This window comes from Carassius carassius, chromosome 30 (assembly GCF_963082965.1).
Source record: "Carassius carassius chromosome 30, fCarCar2.1, whole genome shotgun sequence".
Lineage (NCBI taxonomy): Eukaryota > Metazoa > Chordata > Actinopteri > Cypriniformes > Cyprinidae > Carassius > Carassius carassius.
In genome coordinates this window covers 9,583,554-9,610,397 of record NC_081784.1, presented here as the reverse complement: position 1 = coordinate 9,610,397, position 26,844 = coordinate 9,583,554, and the positions used below count along the sequence as shown (strand labels likewise).

Below are 26,844 nucleotides of genomic sequence, written 5' to 3'. Positions count from 1 at the left end.
GATGTTTAAAACTTGTTTTATGAAATATTTTTATTATTGTAGTTCATCCTCTAAGGATGAGATACAGATATAGAATTTGTGAGAAAGTGAATACTCTGTGGTGATGCTGGTACGGAGCCAAACCCCAGAGATAGGAACTCTGCAACTTTCAGCATCTGTTAATATACTGCACCTTTATCTTATATCTCGTTCATTTTCTGTTATATATTTTGACTGTATATTTCTGCATTTGTAGCCATTTTCTTTCTTGACCACAAATTATGTCCTTTTCTCACTCTGTCTTTCTCTTTTGCCCTAGGTGAATGTGTATGTTTTGGGAAAACCCTTCCTTGTATTAGCCAGAGAGCTGTGTATCAGTGCACCAGCTATTGGTAAGCATCACTTAAGTGACCTTGTAGTTTACCATGATGCTTTGCTGCTCATCTAAATTGTACTGGTACTGTGTATGAGTATGTGCGCTGCTCTGTGTAGTGCTGCTGTTAAAGCCCAGAGAGTGCTGTGCAACTGTAAATGAAGCTTTGCTTGCAGGGTCAATTTTTACCTGAACTCAACACTTTGATGGTGTTGGACAGTTGCTTTGCTCAATCAACAATACAAATCAAAATTTTGACAATGTATTTGCAAACATGTAATTTCAAACTTGTATGACTTTCTTTTGCCCCTGGAACAAAAAACAAATGTCTTGGTGTTTTAGTTTATTGTACATACAGTGAAAGTCAGTTGGTTCCAATGATGTTTTGGACCTTTTATTTTATTTGTTGGACCCTATATTATGGGCAAAAACAGCTGAAACATTCTTCAATATATTGTCTTTTGTGTTTTAAGAAATCAGTTTAGACACTGAAGTTTGGAATAACATAAGAATGAGTAAATGATGACAGACTTTTCATTTTTAAGGGTTTGAAAGATCATATTTTACCCAAGAGTGAACCAGTATAGGTCATAAAACTGTGCATTAGACAAAAGAAAACAAAATACTGTTTGATGAATAGAAAAACAAATATTTTATGATTCTGCAGACTCTTGAAACCCTTTTTCGGGTCACTCAGCATCAAGCTGTCAACAAATAAACATTTAATAACAAGACAGAGGAAAAGCTGCCTAGTTTCAAGTGCAAACTACCCATGTTTCCTGGTACACAGGCAGATTGTGAATAATTAGAAATCAAATGTGCTTAAATTAAAGTACATGTTTTAAAACAATATGTTTAAAGAAATAAATAAGTTTGGGCAGCATTCCATTGTATGCAAGATATATTAAAAAAAAAAATCAGAGGGGATAGTCTCCTCTTTTAGTAGTGTATTGCAGCTATATTGTGAGTAAAGGCTCTTTTTTTTTGGAAAAATCCCCCTGCTGTCTCTTCATTAACAGATAAGTCCACGTAATCATGCATAAAATATCAGCTCCGGAATCTGTCCCCCCTGCACCCCTGTCCCGTTAGTACTGTCAGAGGAGCACTGAAACTGAAAGGTGACTTTCCCACACTGGACTTCTGTCATTCCTTCCTGTCCAAAATAGCTTAGCTCATTCCCGTCTAGGACAGCGCTTACCGTGTAGAACGCGTCCTGCTCCACTTGTACTGGATGCTCAAACCACACAGGGAATGTTGAGCTAGAACCGTCTGACACAAATTTGGTCAAGTTTTGTGCCAGAAGCACTCCCTGTCTCTTTAGTTCAATTCTGACGCCATATTCTGCCTTCCCTCCACTGGAGCCATATAGACCAAGTCCGGTGATAAACACGCGCTTGTCCACAGCGAACTGGATACTGTCACAGCGTCCGCGGTAGCGCCACTGGTTGTTTCGGTATGCAGACGATTGAAACCGATGACAGCGTTGCGCCATCAGTCCCTTTCTGGGTTCAACCGGGAATCCCAGCACAGGTTTCGTAACAGCCGTGTACCAGAGAAAGATGTTGTGTGTTTCCTCAAGGGTTAAAATGTTCGACTGCGCAGCTCCATCTGCAAATTCCTGCAGTGTCATGGAAGGCAGACGCACAAGGTGCAAAGCCTTCCCCAGAACGGAGCGCTGGTTCTGTGGCAAGGGGGTCAGACCCTGTCTCCGACACTCTGCATCGGCCCATCCTAGAATGGCCTGGAACACCACCGCCTCCTTTACATTCAGGGTTTCCCTCTGCAAGATGTGTTCCAATGTGGGCAGGTCAATCTCAGTGAAACCTTCAGAGCGCAGTGCAAGCTCTGCCTGGGCATCGATCACTTCCCAACACCTCTGAGTGAGCTCCGGCTCCTCAAACAGCAGACTTTGAGATAGCAGCACACACGCATTTCGCGCCTCCAGGCTTGTCTCGAGGAAACCCACACATGCGTGAGCCAGAGCAGACACCAGATATTTCTTGGCAGCGTAAAGCGTAGCCAGTACTGTGTCAGCCGCCAGTTCTATCTCATCACTGTACATGTATCTGATAAAGAAGAGGGAGGGAGATAGAAGTGTTAGGTTAAATTTTAAGTGCCCCAGAGGAAGAGAATTTTATACTTCACTAAAGCTGGTCTTGTTTAACATGCCTTTTTTTATTGCATCACTACAGCTTTAACTAGTGACTTCCAACTTTCCCAGGGAAAAGTACATCATTCGCATTCACAATCCAGTAAACGGTCTCTAATAGTTCTGAAATAAAAGGGTAACTCCTAAACCAAGACATCACTGTGATCCCATCTGTGCTGCCGGGCATGAAAGGAGAGTCGCCCTGTTATTAATGCCCAGATGTGATTAGTGAGCGAGTCTTACTTGAGCAGGATGAGAAAAGCAGCGGGTTCCACATCTGGAATATGGATATCAGAGTCCCCTTCTGCGAGATCCCCATAAAACATGGCACAGAAAACCGAGCTCCCCACTGCCAGCACATACTGAGAGAAGCAGAAGAGACAATCCGTCACAGTGTTTCATCTAGTTTCAAAGCATATCCTGGAAAGTTTTCCTTTTCTGACACATTAGCTCCACTGATAAGCTGATGGTTTGAATCAGGTGTGTTCAGTTTGGAAGAAAACAAAATATGCAGTGTGTGGGCTCACCTTGTGTGCTGGGACCCTTTCTGATTCCCCGGGCGGACCAACAATGAAGTGAACGTCTGCCATGTGTTCATTATTAAACATTAGTGCATTTCTGCATTAAGGAAAAATAAATAAATATATTCAGTCTTGATATCAAAATTGATAAATACAATAAATGTGAATATTACATTTAAAGAAATGTAATATAAAATGTTTAGATATTATTATCTGTTAATTTTCGTTATGCCTTGCCTTTCGCGTAAGGTCGGGTGCGCGGAGTGGCAGGTGGGAATCTCCACGTTGTTGTTGTTGATGTTTTGCTCTAGGGTCGGTGTGGTGGCGATGGATGCGGTGGTCTGCGCAGCCGGCTCCACGCTCCTCTTCTTCTCGGACAGACTCCGCATCACAGTCTCGTTCTTCTGCACGGGCGCCTGGTCGTTGACGGGGTACAGTTCCGCTGCCATCCTTTTCTTCAGGGAAAGAGTTAAGATGTTATAGCACAGAGAGAGCCTGCCAGGGTGCTTGCTTGCCCGCTTCAACTTCTTTAACGTTTCGGGGAGCAAAAGTAAAAAAGTAACACATTTCATGATCCGGCCATGATGGGACAGCTTGAATTCCTTCGCCTCGGGCATCAGAACAAAAATAAAGTTTTCCAAAATATGTGTAGAAAAAATATTATCAGCTACAACAGTTGTCCGTGGTCTTCCCAAATAATGGTGCGTTGTTTCCGTGGAAACAAGATCCACTCCACTGTCATTAAACGGTCACATAAATATTCAGATTTTAGCGAATATTTCCTAGATAAGCCATCCTCTTTTTTTCTCAAATCCTCTCCAATCCCATATCGAAAACTCCAATCCAAATCATTTTAAAATCATTTAAAAACCACACAACAAATATTGACACAAACTGGGTCTGTATTTAGATCTCTCTTCTGCTGTGGTCACACGGAATGATGAGGATTGGGTTTATTTTGAGCTCTATCTCGCTCTCGCTCTCTCTCTCTCTCTCTCTCTTTCTCGTCTGATGTCAGGATTGGAGGGTTGTCTTTCCCAGAGCTCTTCTGTAAATTCTGTGTTGCCATGTCTGGCTATCATAAGCGACACATAGATTGGATTTGCACATTGCTATGTGTTGTTTTGGGGGATTATTCACAGTATTTATATGTGAATACATACACATACATACACAATCTATATAGGATACATTTATCGAAAATATCCATTAACCCAAACCAGATCGCTTGTTTTTCAGGCGAGATCTGGCAACCTTGAAAAATGGAACCTTTATGAAACTCTCTGTGGACTATGCAGTGATGAGGGTTTTTAAACTTTCATATATACACGTGCATGTTTATACGTTTATAATATACATGATTGCAACGTCTCCTGTCACGATCCGAATAAAAATTCTTTGCGCATCAAATACGTAGTTCGTCCGTAGCCTACACGCCTGTTTCGTTCCTCAATATGTTTCTCCGTACACTTACGATGCAACTTAGTTCAAACACTAAATGCATAACCATTTTATATGTTATATCAGGCAAAGGTTTTTTATTAAAAGCTAGGATCTCCTTAAAACAACGAGGGGAATTTATTTTATTTTAATTAATTTAAATTTATTTATTTCAACCCGCGCGCTGCAGACTGTTACAAACAAGCTTGCGTCACACTTTTAACTGTTCTACTAGTGCAACCAATGAGAGAAAAGAAAAGTGCGTGTTCTTACCTTAAATTCGGAATTTGATGCCTTAGTTTGTTGTCGTCACACAGCCGAGAAGCAGTGCGCTCGATTCATAGCGATGTTGAAAGTTTTATTGATCCGGTTCACGGTCGGTCGTGATAGAGTCTGAAACCGGACGAGGGCTGGATTTGTGGAAATAGTGCGCACGACTGCTCTCCGTTTTCCGAGTTAAGTCTGTAATGCCAGGGGCTTAGGCATCTTTTCAGAAGTGAGGGGGGCAGTAATCACACACACACACACACACACACACACACACACACAATATTACAATATAACGTTTCTATATAGCCTACCAGTCAACAGTTTTTGAACAGTAATACTTCTGCTCACCAAGCTTGCATTTATTTGAAATATTTTTACTATTTAAAATAACAAAATAATAAAATGTAATTTATTCCTGTGACTTAAAGCTGAATTTTCAGCATCATTCCTCCAGTCTTCAGTGTAAAAACCATAGAGTCAGTATATATATATATTTGTTTGGAAAATAAATTATAGAAATTAATACTTTTATTTAGCAAGGATTCTTTAAATTGAACAAAAGTGATGATAAAGGCATCATTTTACAAAATATTTCTATTTCCGATAAATGCTGTTTCTCTGAACTTTCTATTCATCAAAGAAACCTGAAAAAAAATCTACTCAGCTGTTTTCAACATTTCATAATAAGTTTTTTATTTAATTTTTTGAGCAACAAATCAGAATATCAGAATTTGTGTGACTGGAGTAATGATGCAAAAAAAAAAAAAAAAAATCAGCTTTGAAATCTCACTAAATTACATTTTGAAATATATTAAAATAGAAACAGTTATTTTAAATAGGCTAGGAAAATATTAAAACATTTTTACTGTTTTGCTGTACTTTATCAAATAAATGCAGGCTTGGTGAACAGAAGATACTTTAAAAAAAACATTAACAAGCTTACTGTTCAAAAACTTTTGACTAGTAGTGGATACTATAGGCAACTTTAATTTTTCTCTAGCTTTTAATTGGCTTAGAAATCTATAACTGCTGGACAATAACAAATAATAATGATTTGTTTATATACTACAAACACTATTTTATCACATAATATGGCAGAATAGTTTTTATACTGTAATAATAGCATTTTTCATATACTTTATTTATCACCTGCTGGAGATGACTTGAAAAAACACATATTGTCGCAATCGTATGTTTAATGTCTTTGTGTTTCCAAAAGTGTCTGTTTTTCTCATAGACTGTATAAAAGGTTTTTCTGTGAAAACAACGGTTTTCATACAGCGATAGCTGGACGCTGTTGTCCATATTAGGAATTTCCTGGTATGATTTTCTGCACGCGCCCTCTGGGTATGAATGAAACACACACACACACACACACACACACACACACACACACACACACACACACACACACACAGAAGTGTTTAGCGCTCCGTGATGTTCAGCTTGCCTTCTAGGTTCGAATAAAATACCAGGTCATGCGCAGACTATCCTGTCTCTTCGAGTTTAAATTTACATTTATTCACACCAGCTTTTGAAAACCTCTATGCGAACACACTTGACCGAGAAAGTGGGGGGGACAAATTTACGTGATATTAAATCACGTAATCTACGCCCCTGTGTAATGCTTTTCAGTTTCTCTCTCCCGGTCTCTTCTTGTTCCCACAGACAGCACAGACGGATATTAGTGGTTTATGGTAAACACAGGAAGTGGGGATTAGATGAGTATTTCACAATCTTTCTTTCTTTATGTATCCTTCATCAACAAAATGTATTCATTGTATTGTGCTGAATATACTTCATGCACTACTTAACATTATTTAAAATGGCCATTATTACAATTATTCAATTATCTGCTGCTGTATTTTTTCTTTTAGTACATATTTTACTGTATTTATGCAACACTTGTTTATTTTGTAGCTCCGTTGCTTACATGGCATTACTATACTACTTCTTATTTATCCAGTGTCAAACTAACATTTAATATTGTTGGTGAAAACAAATTGTTGGTGAAAACAAATTCCTCGTATGTGTAAACATACCTGACAATAAAGCTCATTCTGATTCTGATTCATTCTCTTTAAAAAAATATATCATGTATGGTTTCATAAGACTTTTTAATTTCTATGGAACATTTACTTTGCATAAAAAGGTGGGAAAACTTTTCCTTATATTTATTTAAATGTTCTTAAAACTTGTGGGGGGAGGGGTGGGGGTGATGAATGGATCAGGTAATATTTGTTGCATTATCATAACTAATAAAATTTTTAACTGAAAACTCATCAGTGGTCATGAGCCAAAGTTTTAGCACTTTATAATTGTAGGCAAGGGAGTGCTGTTGTGCCCAATAAAGCATATCTTCCACAAACCATAACATAGACTCATTAGCAGCTTTAAAGTTTAGATTTGACACTGTTATTGAAATGAAAATGCACCAGTGCATTTGTGAAGGTCTACATTTTCTCTTTGTAGCTTTGCAATTGTAAGAGATTTGTTTTTTTTTAGATCCGTGTCTTTATATCCCGCGCTTTGCACAAATGCTGGAATTTGGAGAGAAGATCCATGAGGTTTTGATGATGGCACTGCGTCTCCTGCAGAGGATGAAGAGAGACTGGATGCACACGGGACGAAGACCTTCAGTCCTCTGCGGAGCAGGTAACCATGGCAACCCTCCCCTAACTGTGCGACCTCTTTAATGATGTGAGCTAGTGAAGGGTTGCTTTGTTACATGCGCAAAAGCACATACACCATCGCTGAATCATCCACAGTTGGAATGTATGCTCCAGAAATCCTTTCCAGAATTGAAAGTTTTGTGTCAGGAAACTTTTAAAGATACAGTATGTTATAATGTGTAACTAAATCAGCTAATGCATTTGAAGCGGTTCCCAAATCACCAATCAGTCTTGAAGAAAGAAAACAATTCCTGAAAGTGTTAGTTTTCTAACAATCACTGAGGCCTTTCTTGGCACTGCAAATTGCTTCAGAGCTCCAGTGCATTTCATTTCTAATGCATTTTCAATATATATATATATAATTTCAATATCGGTTTTATTTTCTCACACTTTCAGTCTTGTGTAAACTTGACACAATCTAATAAGACTGAGTTCCAGTAATTAAGTTTTTAAAATAACTGACTCCTCCTGACTTTCAGCGTGAGTTTCTCGCCCCCCCCCCCCTCCCTCCACTGCATAACCTGAATAATTAATCTCCCATTAATCTTTTAGAAGCAGTGCTGAGAAAAGAGGAAGCATGCGCCTAAAAGAGTTTGTTTCGCAGTGAGAGATCAGAGACTTGAGAAAGAAAGGCAGGCCAATAGAGAGAATGAAAGAATGTGAGAGAGACCCAGAATGAAGACAAACTGTGAGGCAGGGAGAGCCGCTGACTGTGATGAAGGCCTCAAGCTTGTTGAATAGTCCTCTTGTAGTAGCCAGAACACAGATTGGTTTGATATCCAGGTTTAACAACAGAGGAGGAATCGGCTATTTTTTTTATTACACCACATGAAATTGAGCACAGGATAGCACTCGGTTTGATGTAGCTGACACCTCTGAACATGTAAGGGAGAGTGGGGTATAATGTGTCACCCCTTTTATCTGTCACAAAATTATCCAGTTAGAGTATTTCATGTGTTTACATGTTTTTATTTAAGATCATGTAAGGTCTCTCATATACAGCTGTCTGTGATTGCAAGATGCATAGGAGAAAAGTAATAAGCATTATTTTTACACTTTCCTTTTTTTGTTTACATGAAAAAGTACAGGGTCTATATAGATCTAAAAATATTCACTATTGTTCAAAAGTTTGAAGTCGTAAATGTTTTACAACCTTCTTTTTTTTTTTGGAAGAAGGCTTCACCATAGCTGCATTTATTTGATCCAAAATACAGATAAAATAGTGATATCCTGAAATATTATTACAATTTCAGAGAACTGTTGTACGTTTTAAAATGTTATTTATTCCTGTGATGGAAAAACAAAATTTTTAAGCAAGCCAATGTTTCAGTCTTCAGTGTCTCATGATCCGTTTTTATTTAAATTAGAAAATTGTTTGTTCTCATTTCTTTCCATATTTGTATTTGAAATGTAAATAGTGTTTCACTTTTCCACTTTTTGGAGAGGTTAACCTTGCATTATTGTTTTGAATCTCATTTCTCCTTACTTACAGGACAACCTAAGTCAGAAGTGGCACACCTTACCCGATGTCAGATTAAGCTGTTGTGGGCAGGCAAATTTCTTTAAAACTCTTCAGTATCTTTTACATGCTTGCATGCTTTGAGGTGTAGGACATTCTTCAGTTTGCCAGGAAGTTTAGAAGTGCATCTGGCTTTTTATGTTTCTTTAATGAATCAGAGTGAATCAGGCATTAGGGGTTCTGCAGTATTGCAGGTGCATTTAATGTCTGTTTGTTCTGCCTGAGATGAGTCAGTAGGGGGCAGGCTCAGCGGACGCACTTTTCTGAAGCCCTATTAAAGTTTCATATTTGACTATGTGTCCTCTCTCCTTTCTTTCATTCTCTCTCTTTTTCTCTTGCTATTGGCTGAATGTGTATATGTTGTACCTACAGTTGTGTGTTTGTGTTCCCTGTTGCGCTCTAGGTTGCTGCCTGGATGCACGCATTCCGTCGCACAATTAAGGAAGTTATCAGTGTGGTGAAAGTCTGTCAACCCACATTAAGAAAAATGTGTGTTTTGTTTTAAAATAATTATCACAGTATGACCAGTATTATAATCTTTAGCAATATCTTTAATTTTATGTAATTGATGCCATTTCTGTATTTTGGTGTTGCATATTTGGCTTTTCTGTTTATTGTGTTTCTGAGGCTTTGCATTTAGGGCCCATTCTGATGTTCATTTGACTATCTTGTCCCCTGGTGTGTTTGATTGACAGACTGAATGAATTTGAAGACACGCCTACCAGTGAGCTGACTATTGAAGAGTTCATGCAGGTAGATCTGGAGCAGGAGTGTGACCCGCCCTCTTACACAGCTGGACTCAAGAAGAAAAAGCTAAAACAGGTAACACATTACATGGCACTTTAATTTAGAAACTTTAACATTTAAATCAGCCAGTTTTGCAATATGTGTGATACTGTATGTGCAATATGTATCCATAATTTTTTTCTTTCTGATTCCTTCCACATATTGAGCATCCTATTCCAAAGATGCTACAGTGTTCACACACAAAGTTTGTGCTTCATTTGCTCACCAAAGCTGCATTTATGATAAAAAATAAAGTTAAAACAGTAATATTGTAAAATATTAGTACAATTTAAAAATAAAGCTAAAGGAAAATAAATAATAAAACCGAATTTTCAGCAGCCATTACTCCAGTCTTCAGTTTCACGGGATTCTTCAAAAATCATTCTAATCTGCTTGTTTGGTGATTGCATTTTTAATTTTCTTCACAGTTGAAAGTTGTTGTGCTGCTTAATATTTGTAATAATATTTTTGAAGATCAGTGCATGTTCTCAGATGGGAGGGCATAGTTAGAAAAATTAAAAGTGAAAAAAAAAAAATTTGCAAAAAGTGTTGAGTGGAAAGTCCTTATATAAAGATTGTTTGGGATGTATTTATTTAGCCAATTACTAACTGCATGCACACAGTTTGATTTTACAGATTTATCAATATTAAAATATTGGGAAGAACAAGTATGTGTATGAATTCTGGCAGAAGTGCTCCATAAGATCCAAAATCATTAGTGAATGACACCCAAAATATTTGCGCCTTAAAAAAATTATTTTATAGTTGTTAGAATTGCTCTTTGCTTAGTGAGAACTGCTGCTCTCACAATGTTTTTTTTAGGAAATGGAGTGTAGCAGAAATTCTGTTTGTGTTTCTGTCCAATTAGCTCCTTGTTCAGCAGCAGCCACAATAAGAGATCCAGTGCTTCCTCATGCATGTTATCTCTCTCTCTCTAATGTGGTGATTACAGGAGGGAGTTAATTAAGACCGCGAGCGTGGGAGTGTTTGTGTGCGTGTCTGAGTGTCTCGTGTCATGCACACGTGTTTACTTTACGGTAGTGTGTGTGCATGCATGTGTGTTACTGAGGTCAGCTGTGTGTGTTTGTATAATTACTTTCTCCCCATATTAGCTGGATCATAGCGAGGTTCAAAATCAAAGGGCGAATGCATCTAGCTTCATGTTTTAATTAGCAAACTAATTTAATTACAAAAATAAATGCACTTTATTTGCATTGATGCGGCAATTTCTTTCTTTCATTATTCTCTTTTATTTGGTGCTCCTGCAATGATTAATTTGTGATGTGTGCATATTTCCTTTTTCCAGATGATGTGATTTCCTTGGCGTCATCCAGCATCCTTGCTGGTGATGAGGAAGAAGAGGATGATGAGCTGAGGGCAGCAGCATCTGACCTGTGCAGTACTATATGTGGAGAGGATGGAGGGGTCAATGAGCAGGAGGGAGATAGAGAGAAAGTCTCTACAACCAAACGGCCCTCGTTAGCATTATTACTTGGAGCGCTGCCCACTGCAGCCAGTTTGGGCCTGCCAGAGTCCATCACCAAAATGGGAGAGGAAAAGGAAAATGGTAGGAGCATGATTTTTATTTTCACACTTCAGAAATGCTTAATGCACTTTAATTCCACAGTCACTTTTTATTATAACTTATTTTTTTTGCTGTCAAAACATTGACAAGGTACAAGCAGAGAATACACGTGTTTACTTTACGGTAGTGTGTGTGCATGCATGTGTGTTACTGAGGTCAGCTGTGTGTGTTTGTATAATTACTTTCTCCCCATATTAGCTGGATCATAGCGAGGTTCAAAATCAAAGGGCGAATGCATCTAGCTTCATGTTTTAATTAGCAAACTAATTTAATTACAAAAATAAATGCACTTTATTTGCATTGATGCGGCAATTTCTTTCTTTCATTATTCTCTTTTATTTGGTGCTCCTGCAATGATTAATTTGTGATGTGTGCATATTTCCTTTTTCCAGATGATGTGATTTCCTTGGCGTCATCCAGCATCCTTGCTGGTGATGAGGAAGAAGAGGATGATGAGCTGAGGGCAGCAGCATCTGACCTGTGCAGTACTATATGTGGAGAGGATGGAGGGGTCAATGAGCAGGAGGGAGATAGAGAGAAAGTCTCTACAACCAAACGGCCCTCGTTAGCATTATTACTTGGAGCGCTGCCCACTGCAGCCAGTTTGGGCCTGCCAGAGTCCATCACCAAAATGGGAGAGGAAAAGGAAAATGGTAGGAGCATGATTTTTATTTTCACACTTCAGAAATGCTTAATGCACTTTAATTCCACAGTCACTTTTTATTATAACTTATTTTTTTTGCTGTCAAAACATTGACAAGGTACAAGCAGAGAATAAGTAATGGCACTGGAATGACCTTTGTCAATGAATCATCTTTCATTTAATCCACTTTCTTTCCATCTATGTTCATTCCACATTTGCTCTTCACACATTCTTTCTGTTTAGTAATGTGTTAAAGAAGAGGAGTGGAACTGGAGTGAGCCACTCCATTTCATATTCATTGTTCAGTCATACATTTGTGCTATTACAACATGAGTAGATGAAGAATGGCACTGTAATCACGTTTGAATTCTTTCACACGTTTGTGCTGTTATGCCATAAATAGAACAAGAGGAGTGAAACTGGAGTGACTTCTCTTCTAAACATTCACATTAATCCATTTTCTTTCTAGATTCACCCCTCCTTCATACAGTTGTGCTGTTATGACATAGATATATGATTTGGAATGATTCCTTTTCTAGACATTCACATGAATCCATTTTTAATTAACTTTGATTCTAGATTCATACAATTTTACATTTATGACATAAATAGAGGAAAAGGAGTGAAACTGGAGTGACTTCTTTAAAAAAAAAATCAATCTATACCACATCTACAATATAGCGAGAGTTTCCCAGCCTCGGAATAACACAACTCAGGAAATTACTTAATTATCTGAAATTGTTACATTAACTTTTGTGGTTGTTGCGTTTACACTATATAAGAGAATTTGAGCGAGATAATATTTTTTAAGTAATCACAGGCAGAAGAGCTGTAGCTCCTGAGGATAGAGTGCTGGCAGGTTGTCAGATTGTGTGATTGGCTGTGCGAGCACGTTGTCATGTTTTTGATTGGTTGTGGTAATTGTGGATGATTTGTATGGGGCGGAGGAAGAGGAAGGCCCCTTCCACTCTTTGATAGTGATGGGATTTATGGCTCTTTGAGGGGATCCGGATCTTCGCGATCCGTTCCTTTCAAAGAGCCGTTCAAAAGAACGGCTCTTTTGGCTCTTTTTAAATATTTAGTCAGTTTTAAGAAGCCAGCTTGGGGGCATCTCAGTTTATCCTGGAAATAATCACTGGGAGGAATGATGAGGTGAGATTTGTAGTCAAATAATTAAAACTCAGATATCACACACCAATATCTGAGTTTGAATTATTCTGAAATATTGATTATTACCTCGTTTGTCATGTGTGGACTATATTCCATAGGGTTGCACAAATCCCTCTGCTTAGACAGTGACATCACTATTTTGGATTTACCTTTAGTACAAAGTGTGTGTGTGTGTGTGTGTAAAGCTACGTTGACTTATGTTATTCATACAATACCTAATAAACATCAAAAACAAAGCCGGCTGCAATGAATTTCTGTGCAAAACAGCTTTTACTACAAACACTTTCACACAAGAACATTGTTATCACACAAGAACATTTTGATAGAAAACAAAAAATATTTAAAGTAGATAAAATTAGAATAAATAAAATGGAAATGTCTACATACTACATACTATTACTACTGTAAACTTTGCAAATAGGACATCAGCCCCTTCAAGTCAATGAACAATAACAAAGTGGGCTGCAATGAACATGCACAACTAATAACTAATATCATCACGCTATAAAGGGTTGGCCTGCGCTGGGTGCGCCCCTCCCCCTATAACTGTTCTGTCTCGCGGAGGAGCTCATTTGTGTGCATCTGTGTGAAATACGCATAGGAAAAAAGAACGACAGAAAGAACGGCTCCCCTCCAGCCGCGACTCGGCTCCCATCGTTCATGTTTATGAGCTGTTCAAAAGAATCGGTTCGTTCGCGAACGTCACAACTCTACTCTTTGAAGCACAAATTGAACACAGCACCTTGTCATTAGCGCACTGTCTTTCATCCACCCACTACGGGTATCTGTGTGCGAGTTTATTGCCCGTGAGACCCGCTTGAACACTGTATGTATATTTTGGTTTGATTTTTGAGTAATGTTCAGGAAAAATCATTACTCCGAGAGGAAGTATTTGTAGTGCTTTTATTTTGCCCAGTGTCTATGTAAACTCAACTGAATTCCTCGAAGATCTGCAGCAATATGTAATTTATTTCCCTCAATGTTCTCATTTCATCTCAGTGATTTTATATGGTATGGAAGCATATGGGTAGCAATATTCAATTTGGGATGTAATATGCAAAATGAAAATGCAATATGTAAAATGACAATGCATTTCTGTATTTACATTTACATTTTCCAATACATTTGTGCAACGTTTGGTGCAAAATTAAAATGAAAATTAAATTACATAATTTTCATTTGCCATTTCCTACACCAGTTTTAATATGTAAAATGAATACTAATTTTAACGCTTTATAAGTTGCAAAATGAAAATGAAAATGTATTACAGAAATGATTAGATATGTCTAACATGTTCAAGCAAAAACTTTGGCAAAATTATCATTTAAATGCTATTTTTCTTAAATGCATTAACACTCACAGTCAAGACACTTACGATTGCATTTTCATTCAATGTCCTGCAATGAATGTAGCAAAATTCAATGTGCACATTGAAAATGCATTCCGAGCCGATCACGTGTCCGCCCCCTCCCGCCATGTCAATCACTGCGTGAACAAGGCGGGGCTTGCAGAAGGTCAAGAGACTCAAATCTCAATTAGAGGATTCAAGTGAGAGAACATGGACAAGACCGTTGGTCCGTGTACGTTTTGATCATTTCGGTTTATGGCTTCAATATTTCATTTGCACTTGTGGGCGGAGCTGAAACGCTGCTTTCATCTGATTGGTCGAATCGCTCCACCTTTAGCTCGGTCTTTTCATTCTTTCAGGCAGAATAAGAGTCAGTGCGAGTGAAGCACTGTAATGTCTGAAACCACCGCTCACTGTTAATTAGCATAATATTTGAATCAGATGTAGCTGGGCACATGTGTGTGTGTGTGTGTGTGTTTAGAGAGAGAGAAATCTGGTGCTGCTGTGTAATGCAGTGTCATTCTCTGAGGGGGTGGAGGTCCTGTGGTCTTAACAATGCGCAGTGAGTGGAAGCCTCCAGAAGGTTCTCCCCCTTGCTGACCACACAGTAGGGGATGCTAGAATCTTTTTTTTTTTTTTATTGATCAGGCAGTCAATTAAATTTATTTCTGTCTAATTTCTATTCCCGTTGCATAATGTTACTATTCACTGTTTGCCTGTAACATAAACAAGTGGATGGATCGTGCCCTTATCTTCTAATCTGTCAGAATCTCTTTGGATCTTCAGAGCAGGATGAGAGAAAAGACTTGTTCATTTACACTAGGAAAGAGGGATAAAGTGGGAGGAGATAAATAGATGAGAGGAGGAGAGGGAGAGGTGCCTTTCAAAAGAGAATGAAAGACAGACTAAGTGTGTGAGTGACATTTATTCTTCTTGCTTGCTTTGAACACATCCTATGGACAGCTGTTGGGGGTTTGTAAAGGACAGATGGGCCAAAAGTGATGGTAATTTACATTCATAAGGCCTTTATAAAGCACACAGATGTGCCTTTGTTACTCTTTATAACTTTGTTCATAAACACAGTGTTTGGTATAATGTCACAGATCACATAGTTTTGAGGTGCTGTGTCCATTTGTAGATCTTTGCATTACTACTAGGTCAGGGTGAGGTCTTATTCTCCCTTTTAATGATATTGTATCGAAAATATCATATCGAAATGTATTTTGTATTATGTAAATGGTTTGCTCAAAAATTTTAAGCAGGACAACTGTTGAACATTGATATTAATAAGAAATGTTTTGTGAATGGTACTGTGCATATAGTCATAAATATAGAAATTTTAGCCTTTGGGCGATATATATACAGTTGTAGCAGGTGTGTGAGTGGGCTGGGGTTTTCCCTAGGGAAGTCACAGGGGTAAGAAGGGGTCAGATTTTAATGGGCCTGTCTGCCCTCTCCACCTCTCCGCCTCTCTTTCCTTATCTCTGCATCTCCATTGTATGTCTTTTCCTTTCCCTGGGATTTAATGCTTGTTCTTTTGACCTGCCGGTCAGTTTGAGTGACATTATCAGATGATTACGTTTGGTGAGTTTCTGCATGTGCTGAATTGTCCAGGGAGAGAAAGAAAGGTGTCCATCTAGTGATATCTGGAAATATCAGTGCGTCTTTAGTAAGACAAAAGGCTTGACGCTGAACAGGTGTTGATGTCATTGAAACCTCTGGAGATGAGGGGGGCCTTTGAACTCTTTCTGAACGCACGCGGAAACGCTAATGTCTAGGCAGACAACATCATTCAGAAATTTAGCCTCAGGACGGAGAAGTTTTTTAGATTTGAAGAACGGGGGAATAGATGAAGAGGGAGAATGATTAGTGTTAGATGGAGCCTGTCATTTGTTGTTTCTCTCTGTAATTTTGTTGAACTTGGCAGATTTTTGTTGCTTCCCTTTTTTTACAGTGAACAGTTGCTGAAAAAAGCTTTAAAAACTTGATAATTTCAGATATGATTTACAGTAATTAAGACAGTCACAATTGAAAGACTTGAAATATAGTGCGTGAGTTGTATAGACTACATTTATGGTGTTTTTGCATCCTTATTGAACTTTGAATTCTTCAGTCCACATTAATTGTAATTGCAAGCTAAAAACAACCTTGCCCTTTGAGTGGCAGTACTCATTACCAATTTGATACTGAACAAAAAGTAATACTACCAGTTTTTCTACAGGTATATTTAACAGTATAAGGTCCCTAAGTGCTGTCTGACTGACATGCAGCATGCTGTTGAACACTCATGCATATGCATACGTCTTCAGGTAGTGTGGCTGTGCATGTCAACACTTTAAATGCTATTTTTAGTTAATGCCTTTCCTGGCAATGTCCTAAGTAAATGAAAACAGAAGGTAAAAAAACTACAACATTTGAACATGAATAGAATGTTAGGCCTAATGGGAAAGACAGAGACTGCACTGCCGGTTTTATTACAGTTTTGCTTCTCTTTATTCAGCTACTCTTTTTCTGAATCCAACTGCACCTGGTGGTCTCCTGGTGTGGTACTGGAAGACTCTGTGTGTGTTGGTTTAAATGTGTTTTGTCTCTGCGTGTTCAGATGTGATCAACGAGAGGAGGTCAGGTTTCTTGACTAATGGGATCTGCTGTCATTGAGGGCCCCCAGTTCAAAAGCGAGAAAAAATTAAATTCTGTACTTTTTCCCCTTAACCCCTTTCCCAATACAACACATGATAGAGGGATGCTCTATAAAGCAAACTTCTGAAGCGTTGCCAACAATCTACAGGCAGAAAGAAAAGAGTAAAGTTGGGGGAAGGGAGGAACTGGACCTAGTAAGAGGAAAAAGATGAAAGGCAGTGGGAGAATAATCCTGAAATTTGCTACTGTAGAGCCACTGTTATAATGATCCCAGCATCCCCAGTGGACTTTCCAATAACATTTGCTACAGGGCAGAACCACAGAGAAACACACACACGTATTCAAGTTTATTTTGCCATGTGATTTTACTGAAGGACTTTTTATGTGATGGTTTTAAGTTTAGACTGCAGTGGGATTTTCTGTATAAATCCACTAACCTAAATGAATCAACTAGCTCATAAAAATGTTTTTTGAATGGCAGCATAAATATAAATATTTCATTACACATAATCAGCACGTGTTTCTCCTTAGGAAAGTGAAACTTTGAAAACACTTTAATTATGTGGAGAAAACATCATGCGAGACTCTTTTTCCAAAGCAGCGAATGAGATTAACAACACAAATGTTTTGTTTAATATAATTTAATTGAATTTTTATTTTATTTTAAGTGCTTTATTTTGTTTTGTGATTCTAAAAATCAATTATAATATGATCATATGATAATTAAACAGGGAAGTATCTGTACACAAATTTATTCAGTCTTGTAATGTTCGCTTGTCTACGAATAAAATCTAAGATATTTAGGAACAGACTTTGTTTTTCTCCATCAGATGTGGAAGCAGAAAACGATGAGTTAGACCTGAGCAGTATCGACGAGGATGAGATCGATCGGGTGAGTTTTGACCTCATTATAGTAATGACATGATAATTTGTTACATGAACTCATGTTTGAAGTCTTGTCCACTGAGAGAATCAGCATCATTGTGGTTCTATAAAGTTGAATAATGACAATGAATAATGGGATTGCTTAAGAATAGAGTGGAATGAGATATGTTGTAGTTTACTGTCTCTTCAGCTCTTTCATGACATGAGGGATTATATTGTGTTTCTCTTTTTTATCTTAGTATATCCTTAATGAGAAGGAAGTTAAGGTGAAGACTGAACTGTGGATGCTTCAAAATGCAGACTACCTCAAAGAACAGAAAGGTGGAAGAGATTGAAATGACTCATTTCTTCATTTTACCCTTGACAGGTTCATTTAAATCAAGTTTGGAACACCTTTGTTAAAGCTAAGTGTTTTTTTCCTTCAGAAAAGGAGGAAAGAATAGCAAAGGAAAAGGAGGGGGTACATATAAAGAGCAGAATGTAACAAGGCAATTCATAAATGCAGGTGCAGTTGTCAGGTTACAAATGTATACATGTTTACTTTCTTATTTTTATGTCATCTTAAAGCCTAAAAAGAACCTATGGAGGCGTGAGCCCATCAATGCCAGCACTGCAGACGAAGCCATTGAAAAGATGTTGGAGCAGAAACACATCTCCACTAAAATAAACTATGATGTTCTGAAAAACTTGAACAAATCCAGCCTAAAAAGTCCCACTCGCCAGACTGAAGAAGCTTCTGCCAGAGCCAAAAGAACCCCCGCGGCACGCCAACGGAAACCCCAACTGACTTCACCCAAGATTGGCAAAACTATCAGCAGCTTTGGCAAGAGGTATGGAACTGTAGGAGAAAGGTTTTTTCTGTCTTGATTTATTTCTGTTTTTCTCTCACTCCCTGCTTTTTTGGATTTTTTTCCCCACACACACCTTTAATTACATTATGTTCTAAAAATCCTTTATAACTTGCAATCTGTCCTAGAAAAATCCCACCATCACAGTCTAACCCCACATGCTGTCCAAGAATGATGTGAAAAAATCTCTTTCATATAAAAAGTTTTTTTTCCAAACCAGCCGCAACTGCAGTGAGTGACTAGACATTTTGTAGTTTGATTTGGTTTCTATAACTTTTTTGTCAACCTATGTTGCCTCTCCCACAGAAAAATCTGTGTTTTTTAATGTTCTGCCTGGAAACAAAGATACTGTGGCGCCAAACCCCCTCATGAAAGAAGAAAGCCGATGTGTTTACAAGAGTGATGACGAGCGCTTATCAGGATCATCTAAACACTGGATTTCCAAAAGTATGTGAAATATTTAAAGTTCACGGCATAGAATCTATAAAATACATCCAAGAGTTTTACACACCGGTCTGTTATTGTGGCGAGATTTCCACACCTCGAAACGTGAGTATAAACGAACTGTGATTGGTTGTTTAACATGTTGGTCAATTGGCCTCATGGGCGGGCCTTGGCCAATGAAATCTGCCATAGATTCCAGAGCTTCATTGACAGTCTGAAGGTCAGGCCTAGCGAGACCAGAAGTACTGTACCTTGGAGTACCATGATAAAACTGTGGTGTATAAACCGTTTAATTGTTCAGGACCACAGTGCATATCCAAATATCATGGTATTATCATCTGTTTCTAAACTTCACAATACTTTCCGTAGCAGCAGTCATGAAGATGTATTGAAATCCTGATCAAAACATAAATCAATTCCCATATGTGTGATGTTTTTTTTTTTTTGTCATGCAGAGTTAGATCAGTTTTCTTGGTAAAGCTAATTAGGACCTCACTCATGACCCTCAGATCCCTTGAGCTTTCTGTGTCGGCTGCAAGTGTGAAAGGTTCTTCTGTTTGTTTCTCTCTCTTTTTTTATGTCCTTTACCCTTTTGTGAACTTACATACAGGGCAGGTCTGTTAAGAATAGGCCAGCCTGGGCTAAATTAACCGTGGGTGTGTATGTGTGTCAGAGAGAGAAAGTCCCATGCATATGGTCAGTCAGAATAATCCTGTTCTGCTCTATACTTGGTCTCTAAATGCTGGTATGGAACACATTACATGTTAGAGCACATATTTAAAGTGAGGCCCCACTGCAGCCCACTCCTTGGTACCCTCCTTTTTGGAAAATATGTGTGTTGTACTACTGTGTACTCATTTCCATTCATGCTATTAGTCTTTGGCTGAAGGCTTTTCTAGGTTGTCATTAGTCATGGATATATTCTCTCTTTAAGGAGAGGCTCTTGGTGGCCCTGCACAGAAAATGTGCTCCACCTTCAGTTTGTCTCTGACACGCTGAGGCCAATATCACGGAACAATAAGCACCTCTCTCAAGTCTCTCTCTTTGAGAGGCCAGGTTTATCTGTGTGTAGTGTTTTTTCTTGTTGAATGGATTCTTGAAGTGAACAGGATAGGTCTTTTGAATCATTCATTCTGAAAGTAGGTTTTGTGTTTTTTTTTCTTTCTGAATGGAAAGGTGAGCAATCTGAGCATCCTTTCTAAAAGCCATTACACGGTTACCATGGCTATTTCACTCTCTCTTTCTCAGTTTTTCTCTTTTTTTCTCACTTATAACAGCCTACAGTCTGTTTGCTGAATGGAGTCTACCTGAACGAGTGTCTGTATTATTTAGTGACTTGTTTTTTACAGCTCAAAAGATGACCCTCCCTTCCTTTTTTCAGCTTTTATTCATTCTTTTATAGACTCATTCTTTCTCCAGGTTGGCAATATAGCAAAAAAAAAGGCTGAACAAACAATAAATTGAACATTGTTTTTAGGTATTGGGTGATATTTTATGTATAAAAGGTATATTTAACATTGTTCCGAAAAATTCTGAAAAAAAAAAAAATTACAAATGTAATGTATAAAAAATATAGAATGTCGTTTTGGAAAACATCTGGAAATAGTGTGTGAATTATATATATATATATATATATATATATATATATATATATATATATATATATATATATATATATATATATATATATATATATATAATGCAACAGTGTAACAATACAAAAAAATAGTACAAAAATGGTTTTAAAAACATTTAATAAATTGCAGAGGCTTTCATTTTTGACAAACTAATCATTAAATTAGAGTTCACTTAATTTGACATTGTAATTATTTACAGAACTCTGCCACAATGATTTGGAAATATAATGGCCAAATAATCAATGTGATATTCACAGTGTTGCTTATTTTTGCATTGAGAAACAAAGTAACTGAAAATACACTGTGATTATTCAATATAGCACAACCCTAAACCTGTTTTTTTTCAGACTTTCTTAAGAGGTTCCCAGTCCTATTTCAGCTGAACCTGAATATATCACAGAAACTCAATTTAGTGCAGTTCAGTGTGTGTGCATGCTGTTTTGCTGACAGTAAAGGCATTGTATACCTTTCAGTCCACCCTCTGTGACACACTGAGGTATTGTGTACTGTTATACACAAACACACACACAGACACGCAACCTCCCTTTTCAGCCTCTCTTCTGTAGCATATTCCTGACATCCCGCAATTGCCTGAACATCTGCTGGTCTGTTTGTCCCACCATGCTTCTGAACCTTAAATTTAATAAGTTCCTCACATTCTCTCACTCTGTCATCCAGCAATAGCCTATATAATTGCCCCCTGCTGTTTTAACCCTCTCTCCCTCGCTTTTCTGGTCATTTTCTTGTCCTCTCAAATACCCACAGCTCAGCATTTATCCAGAACCATGGAGACTACAATGAGTGTGAGTGTTTGTTTTAGACAGTGTTAATTTTTGCTGAAATGAAAAGGATTTCCAAAGAGTTAGAGGTAAGGCTTTGTAAGAACCTGCGATAGATTGCAATCTTTTTTGCGGTTCCCCAGCTCCTTTGTTGTTTCAACACTTCCTCAGTATCCATACATGAGACCATTCCATGTTAGACATTCACACCTGGAGTGCCAGAAATCGCCATCTCACACCATCACACATCTGGTAATTAAACAGTCTCCCCATCTCGCTCTTTCAGACAGATGTTATAGAATCTCTTCCCATTTTGTTTCTTTCTTTTGCTTCCGTCTCATATCCTCTGAGGATCTTTCTGCTGTCGGCTTGAAGTCTCTTACTTAATCAGCTTACGTGCAGAAAACCTGCATCTCTAGAGAGAGAGAGAGAGAGAGAGAGAGAGAGAGAGAGAGAGATGAAGAGGTTTTTTTGCCTGGAACCAAGGCATGCTTCTGAAATGAAGACACATACATCTTATGCAGTGTTTGCTCATGCTTTTATGCACTCAGCGGAAATAGTGTCAACCTGGTGTAATACACCTACAGCTCAATAAAATAAATGGCCCTGTTGACATCAGCCATTTGATGTCGTACACTGAGAGCAGCATGATGCAGAAGGTCAAAGTAAATGCTGAACGATTTATAATGTTCTGTGAGAAAGCAATGGAGTCATCACAACCACAAACCAAACACTCTTGAATGAGGGCATCATTACTAATGGTGAGAGGAATTTTTTTTCTATAAAATAGATATTTGATATAATTTTGTCTAATAGTATTTTAGTTATATTCTCAAATCAAAACATCCAAATTGGAACTATTGAAGAAACACTGAATTTTTGGTTCAAACTACATCCTACATACACTACATTCAGATGGGGAAAAAAATGAGTATAGTGGATCACAATATATCACAGTTTTGGATAACTGCCACAAAGAATCACAATATTATTCTGTTGTGACCCAGATATCAATATTTTGCTTCAGCAGGTCCCTGATTCCCAGCCCTAATCATTATTGTTGTGTTTGAATAATTGACCCACTCAGTGGTGTGAACCGTTTATCAGCCCTTGACGCACATGTGAATCAGTGTGTGTGTGTGTTTGGAACAGACTGTTTCTCAGGAATATAATTTTGTGTTTTGGCTCTGGCTGCTTGTTTTCATGTCAAGTACCATACCGCTCCCCATCCCAGAATGCACTGTAGCATCAATAGGACACTTGCATACTGTGTTGTGAAGGACTGCCAACCAGTCTTACTGGCTGAGAATATGAAGGAGTCTGTCTGTCTGTGAGAGTGAGGTTTGAGTTGAGTTTAATATGTGCGTTTGAGTAGATTTGGGATGGCTTGTGGTTATATAAAAAGAACTGCTCCCATGAGAGCTGAATCTCTTCTGCATATTCAGATGTATTATCTGGAGAATCATATGATTCTGATTAGCATTTATTTATGCTGCGGGTTTTGTGCATCATATCCATTCGTCATTAACATATTTTACATTTGTTGGAATAATGAGCAAACTCATTATTCGAACTGTGCCACTGTACGTTGACTTGCAAATACTGAGATGTTAACTGTCTCTGGATTCTTCTGTGCTTGTCCTGCCCCCTCTTTCGCTGTCTGTCTCTCGATCTCCCCCTCCTGTTGTCACTCGAGCTGCCATGTTTATTCCACTGGGAATTTTACAGTGAAAGATTTGAAGTAGACTGTAATTCAAGACGGGACTTGTCCATGCCTATCACCACCTATGAAAATGTGCTAGATTCACAAATGTTGCTGTTATTCATTAATTTTGGTTCTGTGAATATATTTTTCTCTCTATATATAGAGTGACACTTCATTGTGAAGCGGGGGGGTTAGTCTCTCTGTGGGTCCGTAAACTCATGCTTTCCTGGGTTGATAGAATTTAAATTACGTACATTTTTGGGAATTAATTTAAATAATGTGTCAAGATTTGCATTATAACAAGTTAGTGATTTAAGCAGTGTAGTGAATTGAAAAGGACTGGATAGTACGCAAATTTTGACCTTGTGTTTCTGTCAACTTTTGATTAAGATTCAGAAAGAAAAAAAAAAAATCCCTGAGCAGCCTTTGAAAAATAAGCCATGTTTCTCTTAATGATCTGGTCTATATGTCTTTTTCACCGTCTCTGTCTTTCTGTCTTACTGTCTCCAATATTACAGCCCCTTGTATGTGTGCAGCCCCCTAAGAATTTGAATTTAAATCACCGTCCTTCCTACAAGCACATCCTTGGCAGGCCTTTGGATAAATTAAACCACTTTTCCTTAACCCTCAAATGGCCCTCTGGCCCAGAGCTTCACTTAGTTTTTCTCTGGCGCAGGAAAACTGCATTAAGTTGACCTAGAAACGGGTCTTTCCTTTTCATGTCGAAATTAAGAGAATTATTTTGATCCACCGAGCTGCTTCTAGATCAGCAGTCTAACTCTGAGCTGATACTCAAAGGCACCGGTTTGAGTTAGCATATCGTAAGCTATGTATGGCCACGGACTGCAGCAGAAAAGTGGGCAGCTGATGCCTGGACTCTGAGGAGGCCTTGATGACACATGCTCTTTTCTCTTGATTCCCACTGATGCCTTGCTGGTGTTCTGGCCTGTAGACAGCTGGAGCTCTTCAGTGGCTCTGTCACTCCCTCCGGCTGTGTCTCCATGATGCTTCATCTTTGTGTAAGTCAGAGTTCCTTGATCTTTTCTCCTCTGTCTTGTCTTATCTTGGTCTCTGGTCTTCCTTCTACCACTTTTAAACTTCTGTGTGTGTGTGTGTGTGAATACATAATCAATGCTCTTTTGAAACCAGAGCAAAAGTACTACTTCCAAGAGTCAATAATCAGGTAACTAGGCAATGGGAAATGAAGCTTTATGATTGATGGTATTTCCTTTGTCCTTCAGGAAAATAAACAGTTTATAAATTCACTAATTAGGTTATCTGTTAACTCTGAAGCTAACTTGTGATGATAAGCGTTATCCTCATTTTTAGCAGCATGATAATAACAGCACACAGTCAGAGTTAGAAAAAGGTGTTTTCTGAGTTGAAGTCACCAAATCCAAATGGCCTCTTGGCTTTATTAATACATGTCTTTAATCGCATTGTGCACAATTCATTAATGCTTGTTTTCTAAAAAGGAAACCCATTCGTAATTGTTTTAAATCACTTAAATATTTTGCTCTCAAGTCAAGTCACCTTATTTATATAACTTTATACAATAATTATAAAGGTTTTGTAAGAAATTACTCTATAATTGGTCTGCCTCTGAAAAGAAACCTCTCCAAAGCCAGCCACTTTCATTATTCAATCAATTAATTCCACCCTACATTTTTATCCCTCACTGAAATATCCTGTTACACTTGGAATCACTTTGGATAATGGACACAAAATGAGCTGGGAATGTCATCTCATGTTGACTTTGTCTCTTCTTTTCTACCTTCAGAATGGGATTGGTGCCCCAGTGGCCACGCCTGCTGCTCCAACCCAGAATACTGCTGTTGTGGAGAGTGGACCAGTGGCGTACGAAGACCCTGTAGATGAAGAAGAGGAGGACGAACATTGTGTCAGTGCCATGCAGTTAATGGGCGGCACTGGTAAGTGATGCAATAAAGTCTGTCCTTTAACTTTAGGAACAATGTATTCCAATGTATAAAGATGTATTCCTTTTAGACCAGTGGTATTTTATTATTAGTATAATATTTTAATATTTTCAATTGGCAATTAAAATTTTTCAGTTTTAATTATTTTTATATTGTCAGTTTACATGTAAAGTTTTATGTTAGTAGTGTTATGTGCCGTTTTTTTTTTCTATTTTTGTTCATTTTACTGAATGTTTCTGTTTAGCTTTATTCTAATTACAATTTTAGTAATTTTATTAAGTTTATTTTATATCAGTTAGTTGCCAACACAACATTTCTAGTTTTCATTTCGTGTTTTTTTTTTTTAAAGTTAAAAGTTATTTAATTTTTATTTATTTATTTCAGCTTTATTCTAATTAACAAAATTGTTTTAGTTTTAATTAATAATAACAAAATTGCTTTAGTGGCTTTCAACATTTTCTGACCCAGTCTCTCAATATAAATATATAAAAAAATAAAAAGTTAGATTTTCTCCCTTACACTTCATATTAATTTTGTTTTTCTCCAGGAACATTACCTTTGCTGTTTTATGTGCTTAACAGATCATTAGCAAATGTTTATTAAAAATGCCACATTATGAATATTTAAGAATATATTCATATATAATCCTCACAGTCTCCTGGTTTAAAACGTTGGGTCCTTCTGACAGTAACAGTTCGTTTTATGCTCTTTGTGTCTATGTTGGTAGTGTTTTGAGTTTATGTAGTTTAGAAAAGAGCGTTAAGTTTTGTCCTAACCTTTCTGCATTTCTCTCCTGTGCATAGATTATGGCTATGAGGTAGATGATGATGATTGCTTCTGAATCCAGTGTGCCTGTGGCAGCACCAATGGAGAGGACACACTAACACTTACCTAGCTGCTTATTCTGATCCCAAAACACACATGCAACCTCCATCTCATTACTTCTAGTGTTCATGCTCATGTTTGCAAGATGAAAAGAAATATAGTGAATTTTACACATTAAAGATGGAGAACAACAACTGAACAAGTACAAAGATCCAATATTCTTCCTTTTCCATATGTGTGTGTTCTGAGCTCATATGCACTAAGTAACTTAAACCCCATTTAAACTCACAGCACACAAACAGGAGTATGAGAGTAAATGGATGTGTGTGTGTGATGATTGAGAGTGATGATTCTCTCTCTGGAGTGTGTAAGTCTGCTAGCTAACTGCATTACTGTGTGTTTTAGGCTAATGATGACATATGATCCTTACACATCTAAAGCGATTAGCTCACACAAGGCTCAGTGTGCATGTACACGTGCCTTTAGATATGGCAGTATACAGACCTGGAATAGTATTGTGATGATTTTCAGAACCAAAGTGTTATTCATTAAATCAGATGTAGCTTTATGTGTTTAGTATTCAGTTAGAGTGGATAACAGGTGTACAATCGAATTGGTAACAGTGTTCAATTTTGTTCTGCTGCTTGGCTGGCTTTTTAGTGCCATTATTATTATTAATGAGTTACCTA

The 26,844-nt window shown here is 37.8% G+C and overlaps 1 protein-coding gene and 1 pseudogene across 1 annotated transcript; one reads left to right on the top strand and one right to left on the bottom strand.

The window, feature by feature from the left end:
• The first annotated feature begins 103 nt into the window (after positions 1–103).
• LOC132110297 (transcription factor IIIB 90 kDa subunit-like) lies at positions 104–26,844 on the top strand (annotated as a pseudogene).
• LOC132110550 (BTB/POZ domain-containing protein 6-A-like) lies at positions 709–3,969 on the bottom strand. The gene is made up of 4 exons (XM_059517255.1): positions 3,260–3,969; positions 3,029–3,119; positions 2,745–2,863; positions 709–2,418 (listed from the first exon to the last, which is right to left on the bottom strand). Exons 1-4 carry the CDS (start codon positions 3,637–3,639, stop codon positions 1,386–1,388), a joined length of 1,623 nt encoding a protein of 540 aa, XP_059373238.1. The 5' UTR covers positions 3,640–3,969; the 3' UTR covers positions 709–1,385.

Bases quoted from the DNA above. Each gene is read 5' to 3' on its own strand.
- LOC132110550 (XM_059517255.1), bottom strand. From the start codon at position 3,639: ATGCCCGAGGCGAAGGAATTCAAGCTGTCCCATCATGGCCGGATCATG. The intron at 3,120-3,259 runs GCAAGGCATAAC...TCCTTAATGCAG, and splicing joins CACCCGACCTTACGCGAAAG to AAATGCACTAATGTTTAATA. The intron at 2,864-3,028 runs GTGAGCCCACAC...TGCTTCTCTCAG, and splicing joins AAAGGGTCCCAGCACACAAG to TATGTGCTGGCAGTGGGGAG.